General features: G+C 42.7%; 2 protein-coding genes and 2 non-coding genes across 4 annotated transcripts; all 4 read left to right on the top strand.

The window, feature by feature from the left end:
* The first annotated feature begins 1,353 nt into the window (after nucleotides 1–1,353).
* rpl17 (ribosomal protein L17) lies at nucleotides 1,354–4,460 on the top strand. Its single transcript, XM_017714104.2, has 7 exons — nucleotides 1,354–1,424; nucleotides 1,994–2,043; nucleotides 2,487–2,527; nucleotides 3,027–3,161; nucleotides 3,326–3,424; nucleotides 3,951–4,142; nucleotides 4,383–4,460. Exons 2-7 carry the CDS (start codon nucleotides 2,004–2,006, stop codon nucleotides 4,428–4,430), a joined length of 555 nt encoding a protein of 184 aa, XP_017569593.1. The 5' UTR covers nucleotides 1,354–1,424; nucleotides 1,994–2,003; the 3' UTR covers nucleotides 4,431–4,460.
* On the top strand, nucleotides 1,849–1,916 carry LOC119265476. The gene has a single exon (XR_005131670.1). It is a non-coding gene; the product is annotated as a small nucleolar RNA SNORD58 (small nucleolar RNA).
* On the top strand, nucleotides 4,197–4,264 carry LOC119265478. Its single transcript, XR_005131671.1, has one exon. It is a non-coding gene; the product is annotated as a small nucleolar RNA SNORD58 (small nucleolar RNA).
* A 4,243-nt stretch (nucleotides 4,461–8,703) lies between the features above and the next one.
* On the top strand, nucleotides 8,704–13,854 carry nkx6.1 (NK6 homeobox 1). The gene is made up of 3 exons (XM_017713400.2): nucleotides 8,704–9,914; nucleotides 10,719–10,891; nucleotides 12,904–13,854. The coding sequence occupies exons 1-3, from the start codon at nucleotides 9,362–9,364 to the stop codon at nucleotides 13,147–13,149; spliced, it is 972 nt and encodes a 323-aa protein (XP_017568889.1). The 5' UTR covers nucleotides 8,704–9,361; the 3' UTR covers nucleotides 13,150–13,854.
* The last annotated feature ends 4,789 nt before the right edge of the window (nucleotides 13,855–18,643 follow it).

Raw genomic sequence — 18,643 nt, 5'->3', positions numbered from 1 at the left:
AAGTGGAATATTTGTAATGCTTACAACCTTCCTGCCTATAAGAGGTTGTTTGCCGGAATAAAATTATTCAGATTATAGAATAAATGGGGTATCCAGGACAGCCAGATAAACTGTATAGTGTTCCGATGAATCCACGTTTCACTGTCAGGCGTTCCGAAATTGTGATAATGCAGGTAAAATCTAGGGTAAAAAACATGACTTACTTTAATGTGCACACTCAGGATTGCTGCGGATGGAATTTAGCAAACCTGTGTGATTGCTGAAGTGTACAGACAGAGCTCAAGCACAACGTCTGTGATCTTTTAGCCGTATTTTCTAATCAATATATTATTAGCTTTACTAAAAAAACATTAGAGTGTATGTCTGTTAATTTCTATTTACTCTCATGTTGTCTAGTGTTTTCACTGGCAGAAACACTTATTGACATGATAAATTGCTGTAAACTGTTTTCATGGATGCCTAAGACTTTTATTCTACACTGTATGTCCATACGGGACACTCTCTATATATTTATAATAAATGACAGCATTTCATGTAATTATATATCACAGTTTTGGGACAAAACTTCATATCTCCAGTTTTCAGTTTTTGACATAATTCTGACCTGTTACCCTTTACATTGTGTGTAAATTTCATGATGAATGGACCAAAAGAAACAGCCCAAAATGGCTTGGAAAAAGTTCTGGTTCTACAGATTTACATTAAAAGCAAAATATGTTTTTTCCTTCTCCTGTAAAGTTGTCATTTTGGAGATAAAAGGTTTTGTTCCGACAGCGGCGATATGTTACACAAAGTAATATAATGACTGTAAATCAGTAATGTATACTATATATAAATGAATAAATTATATACGCAAATAAAAGAATGTAAATAATGTATTGATTAAAATGCATTAAATTTGTACTATATATATATATGTGTGTGTGTGTATGTCTGTATAGATAGATAGATAGATAGATAGATAGATAGATAGATAGAAAGATAGATAGATAGAAAGATAGATAGATAGATAGAAAGATAGATCTAGCAAACAGGGGCAGTCATGGGCTGGAGTTTAGGGAACCGGCCCTGTGACTGGAAGGTTGCCGGTTCAATCCCCAGGGCTGACAGTCTATAACTGAGGTGTCCTTGAGCAAGACACCTAACCTCTCCAGGTGCCTAGATTGGGCTGCCCACCGTTCTGGGCAAGTGTGCTCACTGCCCAATAGTGTGTGTGTGTGTATATGCACTAGTGTGTATGTGGAGCTTCACTTCACGGATGGGTTAAATTTGTGGGATTAATAAAGTATCGCTTAACATAGACAGATGTTACTGCATCCCGCCACTGGGCGGCGCTGTCTGTTTTTTCTTGTCGCAGAAGCCAGAAGTCGATTTGTTCTCCCAGCATGCTTAGCGCTTCCTCTTCCCTTCTGCGGCCTCAGAGAGTAAGTGTCTGATATGGAGCTTCGGAAATAAAACGCAGCATAATCCGCGCAAAATCGCTGCAATCCTCAGTTTTTATACTGAGAGGTCGCATCTACGCGCTTATTTAACTTATATTCGACAGTTTACGCGATTATTGTGAAGTATAGAGGAGGATTTTTAGAGAAATGCTGTCGGTTTTCTGTCCGGGCTGCCATTTGTAGCCGCGGCGGCTCTTGGATTTTCTGGTCCGTATAAACGGTTTAAATCGCCGAGTTAACGCCGATCGGTTCAGCGCTGCTTCTCCGACATGGTAGCCTATGCGTGGTTAGCCGGTCTCCGGCGGGCTGAGCCGCTGGATGTTGACCCTGGCGGCGGTGCAGCTCGCCTGCTGGCGCCGCCCGGCCGCCCGGCTGCGTGTCCCCTGAAGCGGCTCAGTGAAGCGGGTTGCTGTGATGACGATCTTAGGACACCTTTGGAATTAATAATGAAAACAACTTTGAAATCTGAGCAACCTGTTTTGATCGGCAGTGTCTGGCAGCTTATGCTTGTTGTTATTTACTCATTGACCCTGCTTGTGTTCCGTTTCCAGACCTGCAGAGATGGTCCGCTACTCGCTCGACCCCGAGAACCCGACCAAGTGTGAGTACCTTTAAGATGAACTGTCTAACCGTGTAAAGTAGGTGTGCTCGTCTGTGGCCTTGGGAGATCTAGCGTTGGCTGGTTAATATCCCTGGAGTACTTGCTTCCACTCCAGGCTCCAATGTCTGGCTGGGTGCTCTAGAAGACTTACTGTAACAGGCCTTCACACAGATGATCAAAGTGCTGAAGTAGGAGCTGTGCCAGTCATTTAAATGAGCTGTATCTGGTCCTAGATTATCACCCCTACTCTAAAGTTTTATGTATATGGGCCCAGGGGTTAGTCAGAGAGCGCTAGATCACCAAGGCTGAACCCCAGTGTGAAGTAAAGGGTTTTATGTGGGTCATTTTAATCGGTCAGTATGACGGGAAGTAGTGTCAATGTTAAAGTGCATCAAGGGCTTTATTTTGTACTTACAAGTTGGTCGTGTGTGTTTCTCCAACAGCATGCAAGTCACGGGGCTCCAACCTCCGTGTTCACTTCAAGGTACAGTTTGTCATTTTATACATTTGTTGATCTATTTCAGGTGATTTTAGTCTTTGATGTGGATATTTGCCGTTGCTCGTCACTGGATATGTGTACAAGTCCTGAACAGTTCACTGTGTTTCCATTGCTGAAGTTAAATCAACTCAAGTTGGTCGATACTGCAAATATTAGAGTAACATTTAGAGATGTTACTGTACTGAGATGTTACTGGTGCTGTACACAAATACCAGTATTGGGTTTTTCTATTCACAATTGTTTTGCTGAGCATGTTAAACATCTTGGTGTCAATATTTAGTTTGCCAGCTGATGGGGTTGCTTGATATTTATGGTTGGTGGCCCAGGCTGAAGAATCCAACAATGTGTCTAACCACACAGCAGCTGCGATGATCATCAGTTAGGGCAGCTTTCTCATTGTGGAATGTGGTCTTTATAAAAACTTGCTTGTCTCCTGAGATCCTGTTTTAAGTTGCCGTCTAACTGGGTTCTGTTCTGTCTTTAGAACACTCGTGAGACCGCCCAGGCCATTAAAGGCATGCACATTCGCAAGGCTACCAAGTACCTGAAGGACGTTGTGGTCAAGCGCCAGTGCGTTCCCTTCCGCCGTTACAATGGTGGCGTTGGCCGTTGTGCCCAGGTGAGATTGAGTTTTGTAGTCGGTTCTTCTGATGAATGAGTTCAGGTTGTGGTGGTGAATTTAACATGAAAACACCTTGATGATTTGAGTGATCTCCTGTTTCTTTATGAACACGTGTAAAAGTTCTGTTCTTAACCTTCAGTGTTGTGTGTTGCTCCTCATAGGCCAAGCAGCACGACTGGACCCAGGGACGTTGGCCCAAGAAAAGCGCAGAGTTCCTCCTCCACATGCTGAAGAACGCAGAGAGTAATGCTGAACTTAAGGTATTTGAACTCATGCAAGGTTGAGGTTAAACATTGTGCTTTAAATGTAAATGTGGCATTTACATCCAGCAGTTGGGGTCCACCTTGGACAGTCCTTGTAGTTTGTTTGTGTGTCTTTTTTGTTGTGCATTCTTAAAGTACAACTACATTACACTATAATTCCAGTGTTACCGTAATGGAAGCAGCTAGGCAGTATTTTACTGCTGTGATTTCTAAGGAATATCATGGTCTCCACTTTCCCTGTCTGCTTGATTTCTGATGTGCTATGATTAAAACTTAAGGTTAGTTTCAGAATATTGTACTTGAAGTTCAGTTAGTGTGTAAACTTTTGTCGCACAAGTGACCACCACATGGAGTGTAGTGGGGGAAATCACCAACACTGAATATCAAATGAGTAACCCTTTGTTTGCTTGTCATGTTTCCAAGACTCGTAAGGAGAAATGCAGTGCTCGGAGTTGAAATGAAATGGTGCATTATTGCTGTAACGTGGGTTCACATGAGTGATTTTGTCTGTCTGCGTTTTAAGGGTTTGGATGTGGACTCTCTGGTGATTGAGCACATCCAGGTGAACAAGGCCCCCAAGATGCGCAGGCGTACATATCGCGCTCATGGGCGTATCAACCCTTACATGAGCTCCCCATGTCACATTGAGATGATCCTCACTGAGAAAGAGCAGATCGTTCCCAAACCAGAAGAGGAGGTTGCTCAGAAGAAAAAGGTAACGTTTTGCCTTGTCGTTCGACTCTTTCTCTGCCCAAATCTTTACTTGTGGTTGTAATGATGACCTCTTAGGACACCTTTGGATTAATGATGAAAAAAACTTTGACTTTTCTGAGCAACCACTTGTTTGATGTCAGTCCATTAATACCGGTCAGATGTGAGTTAGAAGGAGAAGGACTGATGACTGGTTTCATTTGCCTTTCAATTAACCTCATTTAATTTTCCTTTTTTTCTGTAGGTTTCTCAGAAGAAGCTGAAAAAGCAGAAACTTATGGCCCGGGAGTAAATGTAAATAAATTCCAACATTCGTACCCAATTGTGGTCTGAACTGTCTTATTTCTCTGATTTACCAGTTTTTTCACCCTAAACTTCTAGTGCATTTTTTTTTTAATCTTCACCCATGGGTACAAATCAGCCTCTGCCCTTAATGAACTACCATTACATGCATATCAGTAGTTTTGATTAGTTTGACTATATTCTAACCATTATCAACACAGTGCTATACAGTTGTCATGGTCAAACTGAGGTTATAGTTGAGGTAAGCTTATTGCAATTAAAATGTGTCTGTGGGGGCAGTGCTTGCTGGATGGTTTGCTCCACTGACTGTGTGACCGCAACAAGGCTCAGGCTTCTGCGGAAAGGTTGTCCTTGTTGCATTTTGTTGGAAATTGACATTAATGTTAAATAATAAAGATGCCCACTTGAAGGTGCTGGGGGGCAAATGTGGACAAACTAAGGTGCATGCACATGGCATGAGAGTGCAAGGGAGAAAATGTATGCATGTGGCTTAAATCTATTTAAAAAATGTCAATCTAAAAATGGAAACTGGCTGTTTTGATATCTCAAGCTTGCTGAGCATGTAACAGTAAAGTAAGGGAAGTGCACAAGACTATAAGAATCAAACTACTGAAGAATAATGAGATCATAATATTGAATGACTTTGATGAATTTTTCTATTAATGTCACTGAATGTTTAACAGGTACATTTTAAAAATACTGGGTGCTGATATGCCGGAATATACAGTTGTACCGTGGACTGGGCTGAGCTCCTGACCTTTACATGCTCAGCCAATGTATCTTCTTGTTTGTACTGCCATTGAGTGCAGAAGGAAAAGAGTTACTCTTGTGGTTTTCCACCGGGTGCGTTATGAGAAATCTCAAAATCTTGCAAATGGTCACCATGAAAAAGTATAAGCTGAAAACTCTTTGACTTTGGGCCTCATTTCATAACTCCTCTTAAGAAGAATTCAGGTTATGAAGATTCTGACCTTCGCTGGTGTCTTCTTTGCGATTTGTTCCTGGGTAAGAGCAGAATCTATGAAACCGTAGAAGTGCAATCCAAGAATGCCATGAATCTGATGTAGACTTCTTAGTACCTTGATCAAGAACATGTTTAAGAAGAAACTTGGGAAGTTATTAGTGAAGGAGGCGTGTTGTCTTTAGATGTGAGGTGTCAAGACTTAACATCTTTTCAAAGCGTTAGTGTTGGTCGTCATAAATCAGATTAAGGGCCTAATCTCTTACAGCTCTTGTTAACATGTTTTGTTCTCAGTCTAGAACACTAGAACTTAGTTTGGGCTTTAGTTTACATGCATGTAAATGTAATTACTGCATGTTTAGATGTGGACAGAACGGGCAATACGCAGTGTTTCACTGCTTTTACATGTTGAGGAAGGGTTAAATAAAAGACAGTCTTTCTAGGCCACTTACTGGCTGCCTATGTGCTGCCACTAGGGTAGGAGCCCTCCCCTAAGGTCTGTATTATTATTGTTCATTATTCATGCGTTAAATCCTATTTAATCCTATTTATTTAACAGACTATTGATCTGTTTAGATGTTGGTAGCATTTGTCAGCTGCGTGTTGTTCATCTAATTGTGCCTCAATACGTTATTTTCATAGTACATCTGTCATAAAAGGTGTAAGAATTGAGTATACGCCATGGAGGGTCATCACCTTTTACTTTTTCTTCCACGGGTTTAGTATTAACACCAATTAGGAACTGTTTGAAGCCAGACAGTTAATAGTAACCAAAGCTGGAAATGTCACTACTGGCAACACAGTGCTCTGTCTGTGGTGTGGAATGAAGTAAACGTCTGGTCTAAGGGTGGTTTGTATTAATGTGGTGTAGACAGTGGAAAACCTGCTGTAGGCTTAAACATTTGCAGGACGTACTATGCAGTGGAATTCAAGTATTGGAGAAAGTATACAGAAATGAATCGGTGTTTAGTCCAAGTTAGGGGGAATACTATTAGAATTAAATACTTGAGTAAATTGAGTAAAAAAGTACCATCTTTAATAGAAACACCTGTGATTGTTGAAGTGTTTTAAAATCAGTGCACAGCGTCTGAGGACATACACTACAGAAGAACTCACTAACACTGAGGTTCCCCCCTAAAGCCTGAGTAGACTGATCAAACAAAGTGGATGGAAATGAAGCGTCTCCTCAGTAGCGGACGTGCCCAACGAGGGATGGTGGTGTGCTGGATATGTCTGGTACACATGTCATTAACTGAATCACACAGCTACCCAACTTAGTGAAATGTATGTAATCTTATTGTTGGAATAGGGTGACTAGTTTGATTAGTTCATAAGGTGGCAGTGGGATTATGGGAGCAGCAGTTTTCTGAAGCAGGTGATGAGAACCAAAGAAAACCTGCCAAGCAGTAAAACACAAACGTGCCACACAAGTTTTATTTGTGTCTTCTCAACGTGTTCAAATGTATTCTGAATATATGGCACCGAAAAGTGTTTGGCTATTGTTACGATGTCAAGCTTGTAACAACAGAAGAACCTTGTGTGGTGTTTTCAAAAAGGTTCTGTATAGGTTCTATATATGTACAACACATTCTCCATCAGTCTGAAGAACCTTTTCACTATGCAAAGAACCATGTAATCAGGCAAAGGTTTCTATAAAGAGCCATTGTCTCCACTGAAGAACCCTCTTTTTTAAGAGTGTCCCATCTTCACCGTTTTTGCCCATCAGTGCAAAGGGACCAACCCCTGGGCCACCGCTGACCATATATTTGGGTGCTCTAGCATTTCGAGGTCAGTCGTAGGGAGAGCTTGGTACTGGAGATGATGATGTGTTGTTCTGGTACAAATGTATGGGAAGCAGCAGAGATAATGGGACTTTGAACACCAAGTTCACGTAGTAATAGCTTTTTAGCTGCGAGTGTCTTTTCATGCTACTAGTGGTATGAGCCGTGAAAGGGGGAGGGAGGGGTCACTAGTTACTCCCCCGAGTTATCCTATAGGCATCGTGAACCTGTATGGTAGGGCAACCAGACAAAAGGGCCAATGAGCGTACAAAGTCGGGGTTTCTGATAAACTGGCAAGTGCATATCGGCCTCGTGGAAAGATGGTTGTTCATCCTCCTGCAGAGGGCGCTAAAGTGCTGCTGAAAATGAGGCTGGCTGTGAGGCGCGGTTTGAACTGCGTGTGTATTTGTGTGTAATACTGGATCTGAAGTCTGAATCTGGATATTTTAAAGCGCTTGGCGGAGTGAAATGTTATTTTATCTGCCGAAAAACTTTCCACAAACTAGATGTTCTCACACAAACACGTTCACTGCACTTAAACTCTCAGGAACAGCCGTCTGAAAAAGCGGAGCGCTGGTACTTTGTGGTTTAATAACTTTCCCAAGAGCCTGAAAGGCTTCACTAAAGACGAATTAAGGCCTAATAAATAATCACAGAGTGGTTTATAGGTTATTGTTTTCGTGTAGGCTCTTTCGTGACGACTTTCCAGTTTTAAGGACGCGGACCGCGCGCTTTTTAGAGCAGCACTACACAAAAACAATAAATAATAATAAAAAATAAATAAAAACTTTGATCATTGCTCGAGACTGGGCACAGGATGTAGGTTTGATGGCGTTTAAGGAAACACTTTTTCCCCTCAGGTGTGCATTTTTAACAGGTAGGCTGCTGCTGAAAAAACAAAACACCACTGGAACCATTAGGAGTGAAACCTGATGGTGTTGCTTTCTAATGGGGATTGGCTTAATGGCTCTTATTAGAGAGCACGGGCTGCAGAGACGTTAATAAGGAATAAAGTACAACGCAAGGGGCTGCAGCTGAGCCTCATTCCCGGCTGGTGCCCAGCGCTTAGACCACAACCGGTGACAGTGACGCAGAAGAGCGGCAGATGTTATTTCTGCTGCTGTAATAACAGACTGTTATAAAATAAAGACACAGAGCGCTCGTGGGCTCATAGCTCTGGGCTCGGTCTGGCTTTCTGAGATGTGCGGTGAGTCTCCCACTTGAGCACATCAGTCCAGATGCGCAGAAGCAGGTCGGTCCCTTTTTCAGCTCGACTGTGCTTCTCTTCTCTGCCTAACAGCGGGCGGCCAGCCCGGTTTAATGTGCAAATGAACGCGGTGAATATAGAGAACCAATGAAGGCAGTGGTGGAGTGGGGGTCGTGGTGGGTGTACTTCAGTTCTGCCCCGGTACACGTCACGGCTCTCTTTTGCCCAATCGCGCCCCTCTGAGCGCCTCCACTTTCTCAGCCACATCCACCAAACTTTGGAGTTTCGCAGCAAAAAGACGGCGGGTTGATGAAAATGGTTTATTATCTCGCGGGTCTCCGTGTGGACCACCGACACAGACTGCACCTTTATTTATAGATTCACAGCGCTGAATGGCAGCGTTTGCGTTCAGGCAGCTCTCCGACTCTCTCTCTCTCTCTCTCTCTCTATCCCTCCCTCCCTCTCTCTCTCTCTCTCTCTCTCCATCTGACGTGCGAGTAAAAGAAGAATGCCTCACCTTCAAGATTTGCAGTGTTTTAACGAACTGACTGGATTTTGCCTGTGAGGATGATTACACCGCGCCGCTCCGACTGACTGGGAATTTGAAACAACAACAACAACAACGAAATATTGATTTGAATAATAAGCGGCGCTGCTTTTATTATTTTTCCTTTGTTTTCCCCCCAACATATTATTTATTTATTTATTTCGTTGTTTTGTATGACTCTCGGTCGGCGCGATGCCTCTTAACTCCGCTCTTCGCTCTGCTCCGCTCTGATGCAGAACAACCTGCCGTCGCTCCTCCGCCCGGCTCTCCTGCCTTCCTACGAGCGAAAACCTGCAGAAGAATATTTTTCTAAAAATCGCCACGTTTCCCCCCAGAGCCCCCCACCGCGCGCTGTGTGCTCCTTTGATTTGTTCTTCATTTCCCCCCCTTTTTATTTCATTACTTGCCACCGAGTTTAGTGGTTATGCTCGCCGTGGGTCAGATGGACGGGTCCCGTCAGAGCTCCTTCCTCCTCGGCCCCCCTCCTCTGGCCGCTCTGCACACCATGACCGAGCTGAAGGCGCCGCTGTACCCCTCGTACCCTCTGCCCTCCTCCTCCTCCTCCTCTTCAGCCTCCCCCACTTCGGCCTCCCCAAACCCGGGCGGTCTTCCTGCCTCCTCTCCGGGCTCCAAGACCCCCACAGGACCCCAGTCAGTCCCCCTCGGCACCCCGCACGGGATAAACGACATCCTCAGCCGGCCCTCCGTGCTCTCCTCTTCCCCTTCCTCCTCCTCCTCCGGGCCTGCAGCCTCCTCTCCGGCCGGCCTGCTCACCGGACTCCCGCGCTTCAGCAGCCTGAGCCCCCCTCCGCCCCCCGGCCTCTACTTCAGCCCCGGAGCGGCAGCGGCAGCAGCAGCGGTGGCCGTGGGCCGCTACCCCAAACCCTTGACCGAGCTGCCCCCAAGGACCCCCATCTTCTGGCCTGGGGTGGTCCAGAGCCCGCACTGGAGGGATGCCAGGTTCACGTGCTCACCCCGTAAGCTGATTTACTTCACTTCTTGTTGTAAATCTCTTAGAATAAATGAGCGGGCGATGATAATGTAACACATAAACAAAGCAATGACAATTACGCTCCACGGCGCTGACGCCGGGACGGCTGTCTTCCTCTTGGCTTCATTATAAAAGCATCATGGAAAATTCTACTGACTACATTTAACGCAATATAAATATAGCGAGTAAATAAAGTGCCAGTCTGTGATCGAGACACGCCGCCTCGGGCCAGCACTCAGGAGGCCGGTCCTGCCACGGTTTTACCAACTTTCCCACGCCACTGGCCGGTGTGTCTGTAAGTGCTGCAGGTTAGCTGTGGCTCCTACTACCTGCACTCAGCGCATTAAAGTAAACAAAAGTGCAATTTTGTAAGATGCAAAAATAATGAAGAAAGTGACACACGAGAAGCCCCCCAGCTTCCCGGGGCCATCAGATAATAGAGGAAGCTCTTCTTTGGAGATCAAATCTTTATTTGTCATTAACGGCCTGTGATGTGTGTCCCATATTACCCCTCCAGCCTGACGACCCCCGTAACGCCTGAATCCTCCCGGTTTAAGCGTCTTTTATGTTTTAATCTATTTCGCTCTGCGCAGTATTAAGACGAATGGGGGTCAGAAATGACAGCATCAGTCACGTCTTCTGTCCATCTCGCCCTCCTGCTCTTCTGCTTGTGCTTCACACGGATTTTTGATTTTTATTTACTAATTATTATTAATTTTATTAATGATTAATGGTTATTAATTGAACGTGGAGACGCTGCTCATGTTGTTCTCCCTCTCTGTCTGTTCAGATCAGAACTCGGTGCTGCTGGATAAGGACGGGAAGAGGAAGCACACCCGGCCCACGTTTTCAGGACAGCAGATTTTCGCTCTGGAAAAGACTTTTGAACAGACCAAGTATTTAGCGGGGCCGGAGCGCGCGCGCCTGGCCTACTCTTTAGGGATGACCGAGAGCCAAGTGAAGGTGAGAGAGCAGCACCTGAGCGCGCTCGGGAGAGGGAGAGCAGTAACAGCAGCGGGTTAGGTGACCATCTCCGCACGAGAACAAGCCCGCTGCACGAGCTCAGTGACGCAGTGTCCATCAAACGCAGCGCAGGCGGAATAAATGGGCTTTAATACATCAAAGCAAAAGCCGGAATCCGCGTCCAAATGTCTTCAGACGGAAACACTTTAAACTACGGCTTCTGTTTACTCCTCCCGCGTGAACTAAACCAAGCAGATAAACAGATAAACAGGTTTAATAAAACAGCTCGATTATAAACCCAGTAAATGAAGATTAGTCGTGTCTAATAATATGAGCTAAATGATCACGAACAAAATATAAAAACAAAAATATTTTAAAGGTATTAGAGAAATGAAATAATAATAATAATAATAATAATAATAATAATAATAATAATAATAATAATAATAATAATAATAACAACAACAAAGCCCAAACATGTCCATTATTATTATTATTATTATCCGATATCGACAGTGGAATTGACCGCATTTGTAATGATTTTTTCAGGTGTCTGGTTTGTTAGTGACTGGATGTTGAATGAATTTTGATCTTATTTAAGCAGACATGGATTATTAATCATTATAAATCAGTTAAGAATTGAAAATCAGATTTTTTTAGTTTATTAATAGTCATTTTTGCTCTGATTTAAGCAGTTGCGGTTTAATAATGAGTCTTTTTGTTTTCTGGATTAGAAATGACTTTGTGCTCTGATTTCAGCAAATCTAGTTGATCATATATTATTTATGCTCTGCTTTGAGAAGATCTGATTTATTAATAATTATTTATGTTCTCATTTGAGCAGATCCGATTTATTAATAATTATTTATGCTCTGATTTGAGAAGATCTGATTTATTAATAATTATTTATGCTCTGCTTTGAGCAGATCTGATTTATTAATAATTTTTTATGTTATCATTTGAGCAGATACTATTTATTAATAATTATTTATGTTCTCATTTGAGCAGATCTGATTTATTCATTTTTTTTGCTATTATTTGAGCAGATCCGATTTATTAATAATTATTTATGCTCTGATTTGAGAAGATCTGATTTATTAATAATTATTTATGCTCTCATTTGAGCAGATATTATTTATTAATAATTATTTATGCTCTCATTTGAGCAGATATTATTTATTAATAATTGTTTATGCTCTGATTTGAGCAGATCCGATTTATTAATATTTTTTGCTATTCTTTGAGCAGATCTGATTTATTGATAATTATTTATGCTCTGATTTGAGCAGATCCGATTTATTAATAATTATTATACTCTCATTTGAGCAGATCTGATTTATTAATAATTATTTATGCTCTGATTTGAGCAGATCCGATTTATTAATAATTATTTATACTCTCATTTGAGCAGATCTGATTTATTAATAATTATTTATGCTCTGATTTGAGCAGATCTGATTTATTCATAATTGTTTATGCTCTGATTTGAGCAGATCTGATTTATTAATATTTTTTTGCTCTGATTTGAGCAGATCTGATTTATTAATCATATTTTTTTGCTCTGATTTGAGCAGATCTGATTTATTAATCATATTTTTTTTGCTCTGATTTGAGCAGATCTGATTTATTAATAATTGTTTATGCTCTGATTTGAGCAGATCTGATTTATTAATAATTGTTTATGCTCTGATTTGAGCAGATCTGATTTATTAATCATATTTTTTTGCTCTGATTTGAGCAGATCCGATTTATTAATCATATTTTTTTGCTCTGATTTGAGCAGATCTGATTTATTAATCATTTTTTTGCTCTGATTTGAGCAGATCTGATTTATTAATCATTTTTTTTTGCTCTGATTTGAGCAGATCTGATTTATTAATCATAATTTTTTTTGCTTTATTAATGACAGTTCGTGTTCTGGTCTGAGCAGGTCTGGGTTATTAATGACAGTTCGTGTTCTGGTCTGAGCAGGTCTGGGTTATTAATGACAGTTCGTGTTCTGGTCTGAGCAGGTCTGGTTCCAGAACCGCAGGACTAAGTGGAGGAAGCGGCACGCGGCGGAAATGGCTTCGGCTAAGAAGAAGCAGGACTCGGAGACAGAGAGGCTGAAAGGGGCCTCAGAGAACGAGGAGGATGATGACGATTACAACAAACCGTTAGACCCGAACTCCGACGACGAGAAGATCACGCAGCTGCTGAAGAAGCACAAGGCGAACCCGGCGCTGCTGGCGCACACGGCGGACAGCGAGGGCTCGTAGAAGAGGCCGCCGCCTCTCACACAGTGACTGAACTATCACCCGCACTCACTCTCCATCAGCTCCGAAAGAGTGCGTGCGCGTGTTTTTGTGAGAAAGGACGCGAAGCTGAAGCTGAAGCCTCGCGCGCTCTTCCGGAGGAGCTCAGCAATAGAGACGCTCCACGCGAGCTGGACGTGTACAGTAGCAGCGCGAGCGGTGTCCCACAGAAACTATATTACTGTGAATATTTATGTGTAAAATATCAACTTTTTTGTAAAGTAAACAACTCGAACTCTTTCTGTTTCCGTTTCTGCTCCCGGCTCGTGCTGATGTTCCTCTGCGGGCCGTTTCACTGAGTCTGTTCCAATAAGCGGCTCAGCTTTAACTCCAGACTACAGCTTCAGCCCTTTCAGGAGAAAAGAGCAGCTCGTTGAGATCACGGGATAATGTATGATTTCTCTTCGGTTTTTTTTTTGTTTTGCTACATTTTGACGGTCCAGTTAGTCCAAACTGAGTTCATCCACTGCTGTGGCCTGAGAATGTAAAGAATAAACGCCGTTTAACAACGAAACTATATTTGTAATATAAGGAATAGTGTTCGCCTCATAATGATAGAATGACGTTCCCTTTACTTTTCACACTTAATTTATGAGATTTCTCAGTTTGTAACAGTGTTTGAAATGCAGACGCTTTGCATATTCGTGTGTATTGCACTTTTATTTAATAAAAAACGAATATTATTATGAACCGGCCTTTATTTGTTGACAAATGTTACTTTCCTTATTATTATTATTGTTATCATTATTATTATTATTATTATTATTGCTATTGTTGTTGTTGTACCGATTTTCATTAGCAAATTTATATATATATATATATATGTGTGTGTGTGTGTATATATAGCCTTTGTCATCAACAATAACAACACCAACAACGATCATAATAATAGCGTGAGATCGTCTAGACTTTCAAACCTCACACAGTCCTGTCACTGGAGACTCACACAGTCCTGTCACAGGAACCTCACACAGTCCTGTCACAGGAACCTCACACAGACCTGTCACTGGAGACGCACACAGTCCTGTTATAGAAACCTCACACAGTCCTGTCACTGAAGACTCACACAGTTCTGTCACAGGAACCTCACACAGTCCTGTCACTGGAGACTCACACAGTCCTGTCACAGGAACCTCACATAGTCCTGCCACAGGAACCTCACACAATCTTGTCACTGGAGACTCACACAGACCTGTCACAGGAACCTCACACAGTCCTGTCACTCGAGAGTCACACAGTCCTGTCACAGGAAGCTCACACAATCCTGTCACTGGAGACTCACACAGTCCTGTCACAGGAACCTCACACAGTCCTGTCACTGAAACCTCACACAGTCCTCTCACTGGAGACTCACACAGTCCTGTCACAGGAAGCTCACACAATCCTGTCACTGGAGACTCACACAGACCTGTCACAGGAACCTCACACAGTCCTGTCACTGAAACCTCACACAGTCCTCTCACTGGAGACTCACACAGTCCTGTCACAGGAAGCTCACACAGTCCTGTCACTGGAGACCCACACAGTCCTGTCACTGGAGACTCACAGCGACCTGTCACAGGAACCTCACACAGTTCTGTCACAGGAGACTCACACAGTCCTGTCACTGGAGACCCACACAGTCCTGTCACTGGAGACTCACAGCGACCTGTCACAGGAACCTCACACAGTTCTGTCACAGGAGACTCACACAATCCTGTCACATGAACCTGGCACAGTCCTGTCACAGGAACCTCACACAGACCTGTCACTGGAACCTCACACAGTCCTGTCACAGGATCCTCACACAATCCTGTTACAGGAACCTCACACAGTCCTGTCACTGGAGACTTACACAGACCTGTCACAGGAACCTCACACAGTCCTGTCAGAAGAGCCTCACACAGTCCTGTCACAGGAACCTCACACAGACCTGTCACAGGATCCTCACACAGTCCTGTCACTAGAGACTCACACAGTTCTGCCACAGGAGACTCACACAGTCCTGCCACAGGAACCTCACACAGTCCTGTCACAGGAGCTTCACACAGTTCTGTCAAAGGAACCTCACACAGTCCTGCCACAGGAACCTCACACAGTCCTGTCACAGGAGACTCACACAGTCCTGTCACAGGAACTTCATGCAGTTCTGTCAAAGGAACCTCACACAGTCCTGTCACTGGAACCTCACACTTTCCTGTCACTGGAGACTCACAGTCTTGTCACAGGAACCTCACACATTCCTGTCACTGGAGACTCACACAGTCCTGTCACAGGAACCTCACACAGTCTTGTCACAGGAGACTCACACAGTCCTGTCACTGGAGACTCACACAGTCCTGTCACAAGAATCTCACACAGTCCTGTCACTGGAGACTCACACAGTCCTGTCACAGGAACCTCACACAGTCTTGTCACAGGAGACTCACACAGTCCTGTCACAGGAACCTCACACAGTCCTGTCACGGGAACCTCACACAGTCCTGGCACTGGAGACTCACACAGTCCTGTCACAGGAGACTCACACAGTCCTGTCACAGGAACCTCACACAGTCCTGTCACAGGATCCTCACACAGTTCTGTCACTGGAACCTCACACAGTCCTGTCACAGGATCCTCACACAGTTCTGTCACTGGAACCTCACACAGTCCTGTCACAGGATCCTCACACAGTTCTGTCACTGGAACCTCACACAGTCCTGTCACAGGATCCTCACACAGTCCTGTAACTGGAACCTCACACAGTCCTGGCACTGGAGACTCACACAGTCCTGTCACAGGAGACTCACACAGTCCTGTCACAGGAACCTCACACAGTCCTGTCACAGGATCCTCACACAGTTCTGTCACTGGAACCTCACACAGTCCTGTCACAGGATCCTCACACAGTTCTGTCACTGGAACCTCACACAGTCCTGTCACAGGATCCTCACACAGTCCTGTAACTGGAACCTCACACAGTCCTGTCACTGGAGACTCACACAGTCCTGTCACAGGATCCTCACACAGTTCTGTCACTGGAACCTCACACAGTCCTGTCACTGGAGTCTCACACAGTCCTGTCACAGGAACCTCACACAGATCTGTCACAGGATCTCTTTGGGATTTAATCAGTTCATGTCATCAATATGAACGCAATACACAACACCATTAGGGTACATCACGAGTTGAGCAAAACAGGTTGTCCTTCATTCAGTTATCCTCTGTTATCTGATTTAAAAAAAGCCTGACTGTATAAGGTGAAGGTCGGATGGCGTTAACAGTGCAGTGGTCGTAAGCTGATGTTGGAATAAGTTCTCTGCGTCTGTCTCACATGATTAGATCTGCGTGTTCTCTGAAAATTGGAAACCACTCAGTCGAGTTATTTTCACTTACAAGATATTCAATTATAAGAGGAGAGCACCAGAGAAGCAGCCTTTCCCCACTAAATCTAGCCTCATTCTCGAAAAACACCAGGAGCAGGCAACCTGCCTTTGGCATGAATGACTTTAAGTGGGCCAGACTCCTGGGTCCTTAGATGGTCAAATGGTCTAGAATTAATCTCAGGCTAATTCAAGGGACATGGCCACAACACAAAGTTTTAAATTTTATATTTTTATTTATTTTAAATTGTAACGCTGATGTTTTTCTTTACAATCAGCCATTCCTTGCAATCCTACAAATTACAAATTTCGAAGTGCTTCTAAATATTTTTTTCATTTGTAACGGATACTTGAATCTGAGATATTTTAAGGGAGGCCACACAGGATTATAGTTGGCCGGGTTCTATATTGTCCACAGAGTGAAGTATTTCAGAGTCAGTGCAGCACAGGTTCACTGATCAAGAAAGGCTGCGTTCCAATAAGCACCCTTAATGCTTAGAGTTCTTGCTGTTTGAACCAGCTCAGCATCCTAGTTACAAAAAAATGGTTATAAGAATTCTAGAACGTCTATTAAAGCAAATTGAAACAATTCTAGAAGGTCTATTACAGCAAACTGAAACAATTCTAGAACGTCTGTTACAGCAAACTGAAACAATTCTAGAACGTCTATTACAGCAAACTGAAACAGTTCTAGAACGTCTATTAGAGCAAACTGAAACAATTCTAGAACGCCTATTACAGCAAACTGAAACAATTCTAGAACGTCTATTACAGCAAACTGAAACAATTCTAGAACGTCTATTACAGCAAACTGAAACAATTCTAGAACGTCTATTACAGCTAACTGAAACCATTCTAGAACGCCTATTACAGCAAACCGAAACAATTCTAGAACGCCTATTACAGCAAACTGAAATAATTCTAGAATGTCTGTTAAAGCAAACTGAAACAATTCTAGAACGTCTATTACAGCTAACTGAAACAATTCTAGAACGCCTATTACAGCAAACTGAAACAATTCTAGAACGTCTATTACAGCAAACTGAAACAGTTCTAGAACGTCTATTAGAGCAAACTGAAATAATTCTAGAACGCCTATTACAGCAAACTGAAACAATTCTAGAACGTCTATTACAGCAAACTGAAACAATTCTAGAATGTCTATTACAGCAAACTGAAACAATTCTAGAACGTCTATTACAGTTAACTGAAACCATTCTAGAACGCCTATTACAGCAAACCGAAACAATTCTAGAACGCCTATTACAGCAAACTGAAATAATTCTAGAATGTCTGTTAAAGCAAACTGAAACCATTCTAGAACGCCTATTACAGCAAACTGAAACAATTCTAGAACGTCTATTACAGCAAACTGAAAAAATTCTAGAACGTCTATTACAGCAAACTGAAACCATTCTAGAACGCCTATTACAGCAAACCAAAACAATTCTAGAACGTCTATTACAGCAAACTGAAACAATTCTAGAATGTCTGTTAAAGCAAACTGAAACAATTCTAGAACGCCTATTACAGCAAACTGAAACAATTCTAGAACGTCTATTACAGCAAACTGAAACCATTCTAGAATGTCTGTTAAAGCAAACTGAAACAATTCTAGAACGCCTATTACAGCAAACGGAAACAATTCTAGAACGTCTATTAGAGCAAACTGAAACCATTCTAGAACGTCTATTACAGCAAACTGAAACAATTCTAGAACGTCTATTACAGCAAACTGAAACAATTCTAGAACGCCTATTACAGCAAACTGAAATAATTCTAGAATGTCTATTAGAGCAAACTGAAACAATTCTAGAACGTCTATTAGAGCAAACTGAAACCATTCTAGAACGTCTATTACAGCAAACTGAAACAATTCTAGAACGTCTATTACAGCAAACTGAAACAATTCTAGAACGCCTATTACAGCAAACTGAAATAATTCTAGAATGTCTATTAGAGCAAACTGAAACAATTCTAGAACGTCTATTAGAGCAAACTGAAACCATTCTAGAACGTCTATTACAGCAAACTGAAACAATTCTAGAACACGACCAGCAAGTTTAATTAGAAGGCCACTATACATCGGAGTACCCAGAATTCAACGGTCTCTAACC

This window comes from Pygocentrus nattereri, chromosome 16, assembly GCF_015220715.1.
Source record: "Pygocentrus nattereri isolate fPygNat1 chromosome 16, fPygNat1.pri, whole genome shotgun sequence".
Classification (NCBI taxonomy): domain Eukaryota; kingdom Metazoa; phylum Chordata; class Actinopteri; order Characiformes; family Serrasalmidae; genus Pygocentrus; species Pygocentrus nattereri.
This window is presented reverse-complemented; position numbering and strand designations above follow the sequence as displayed.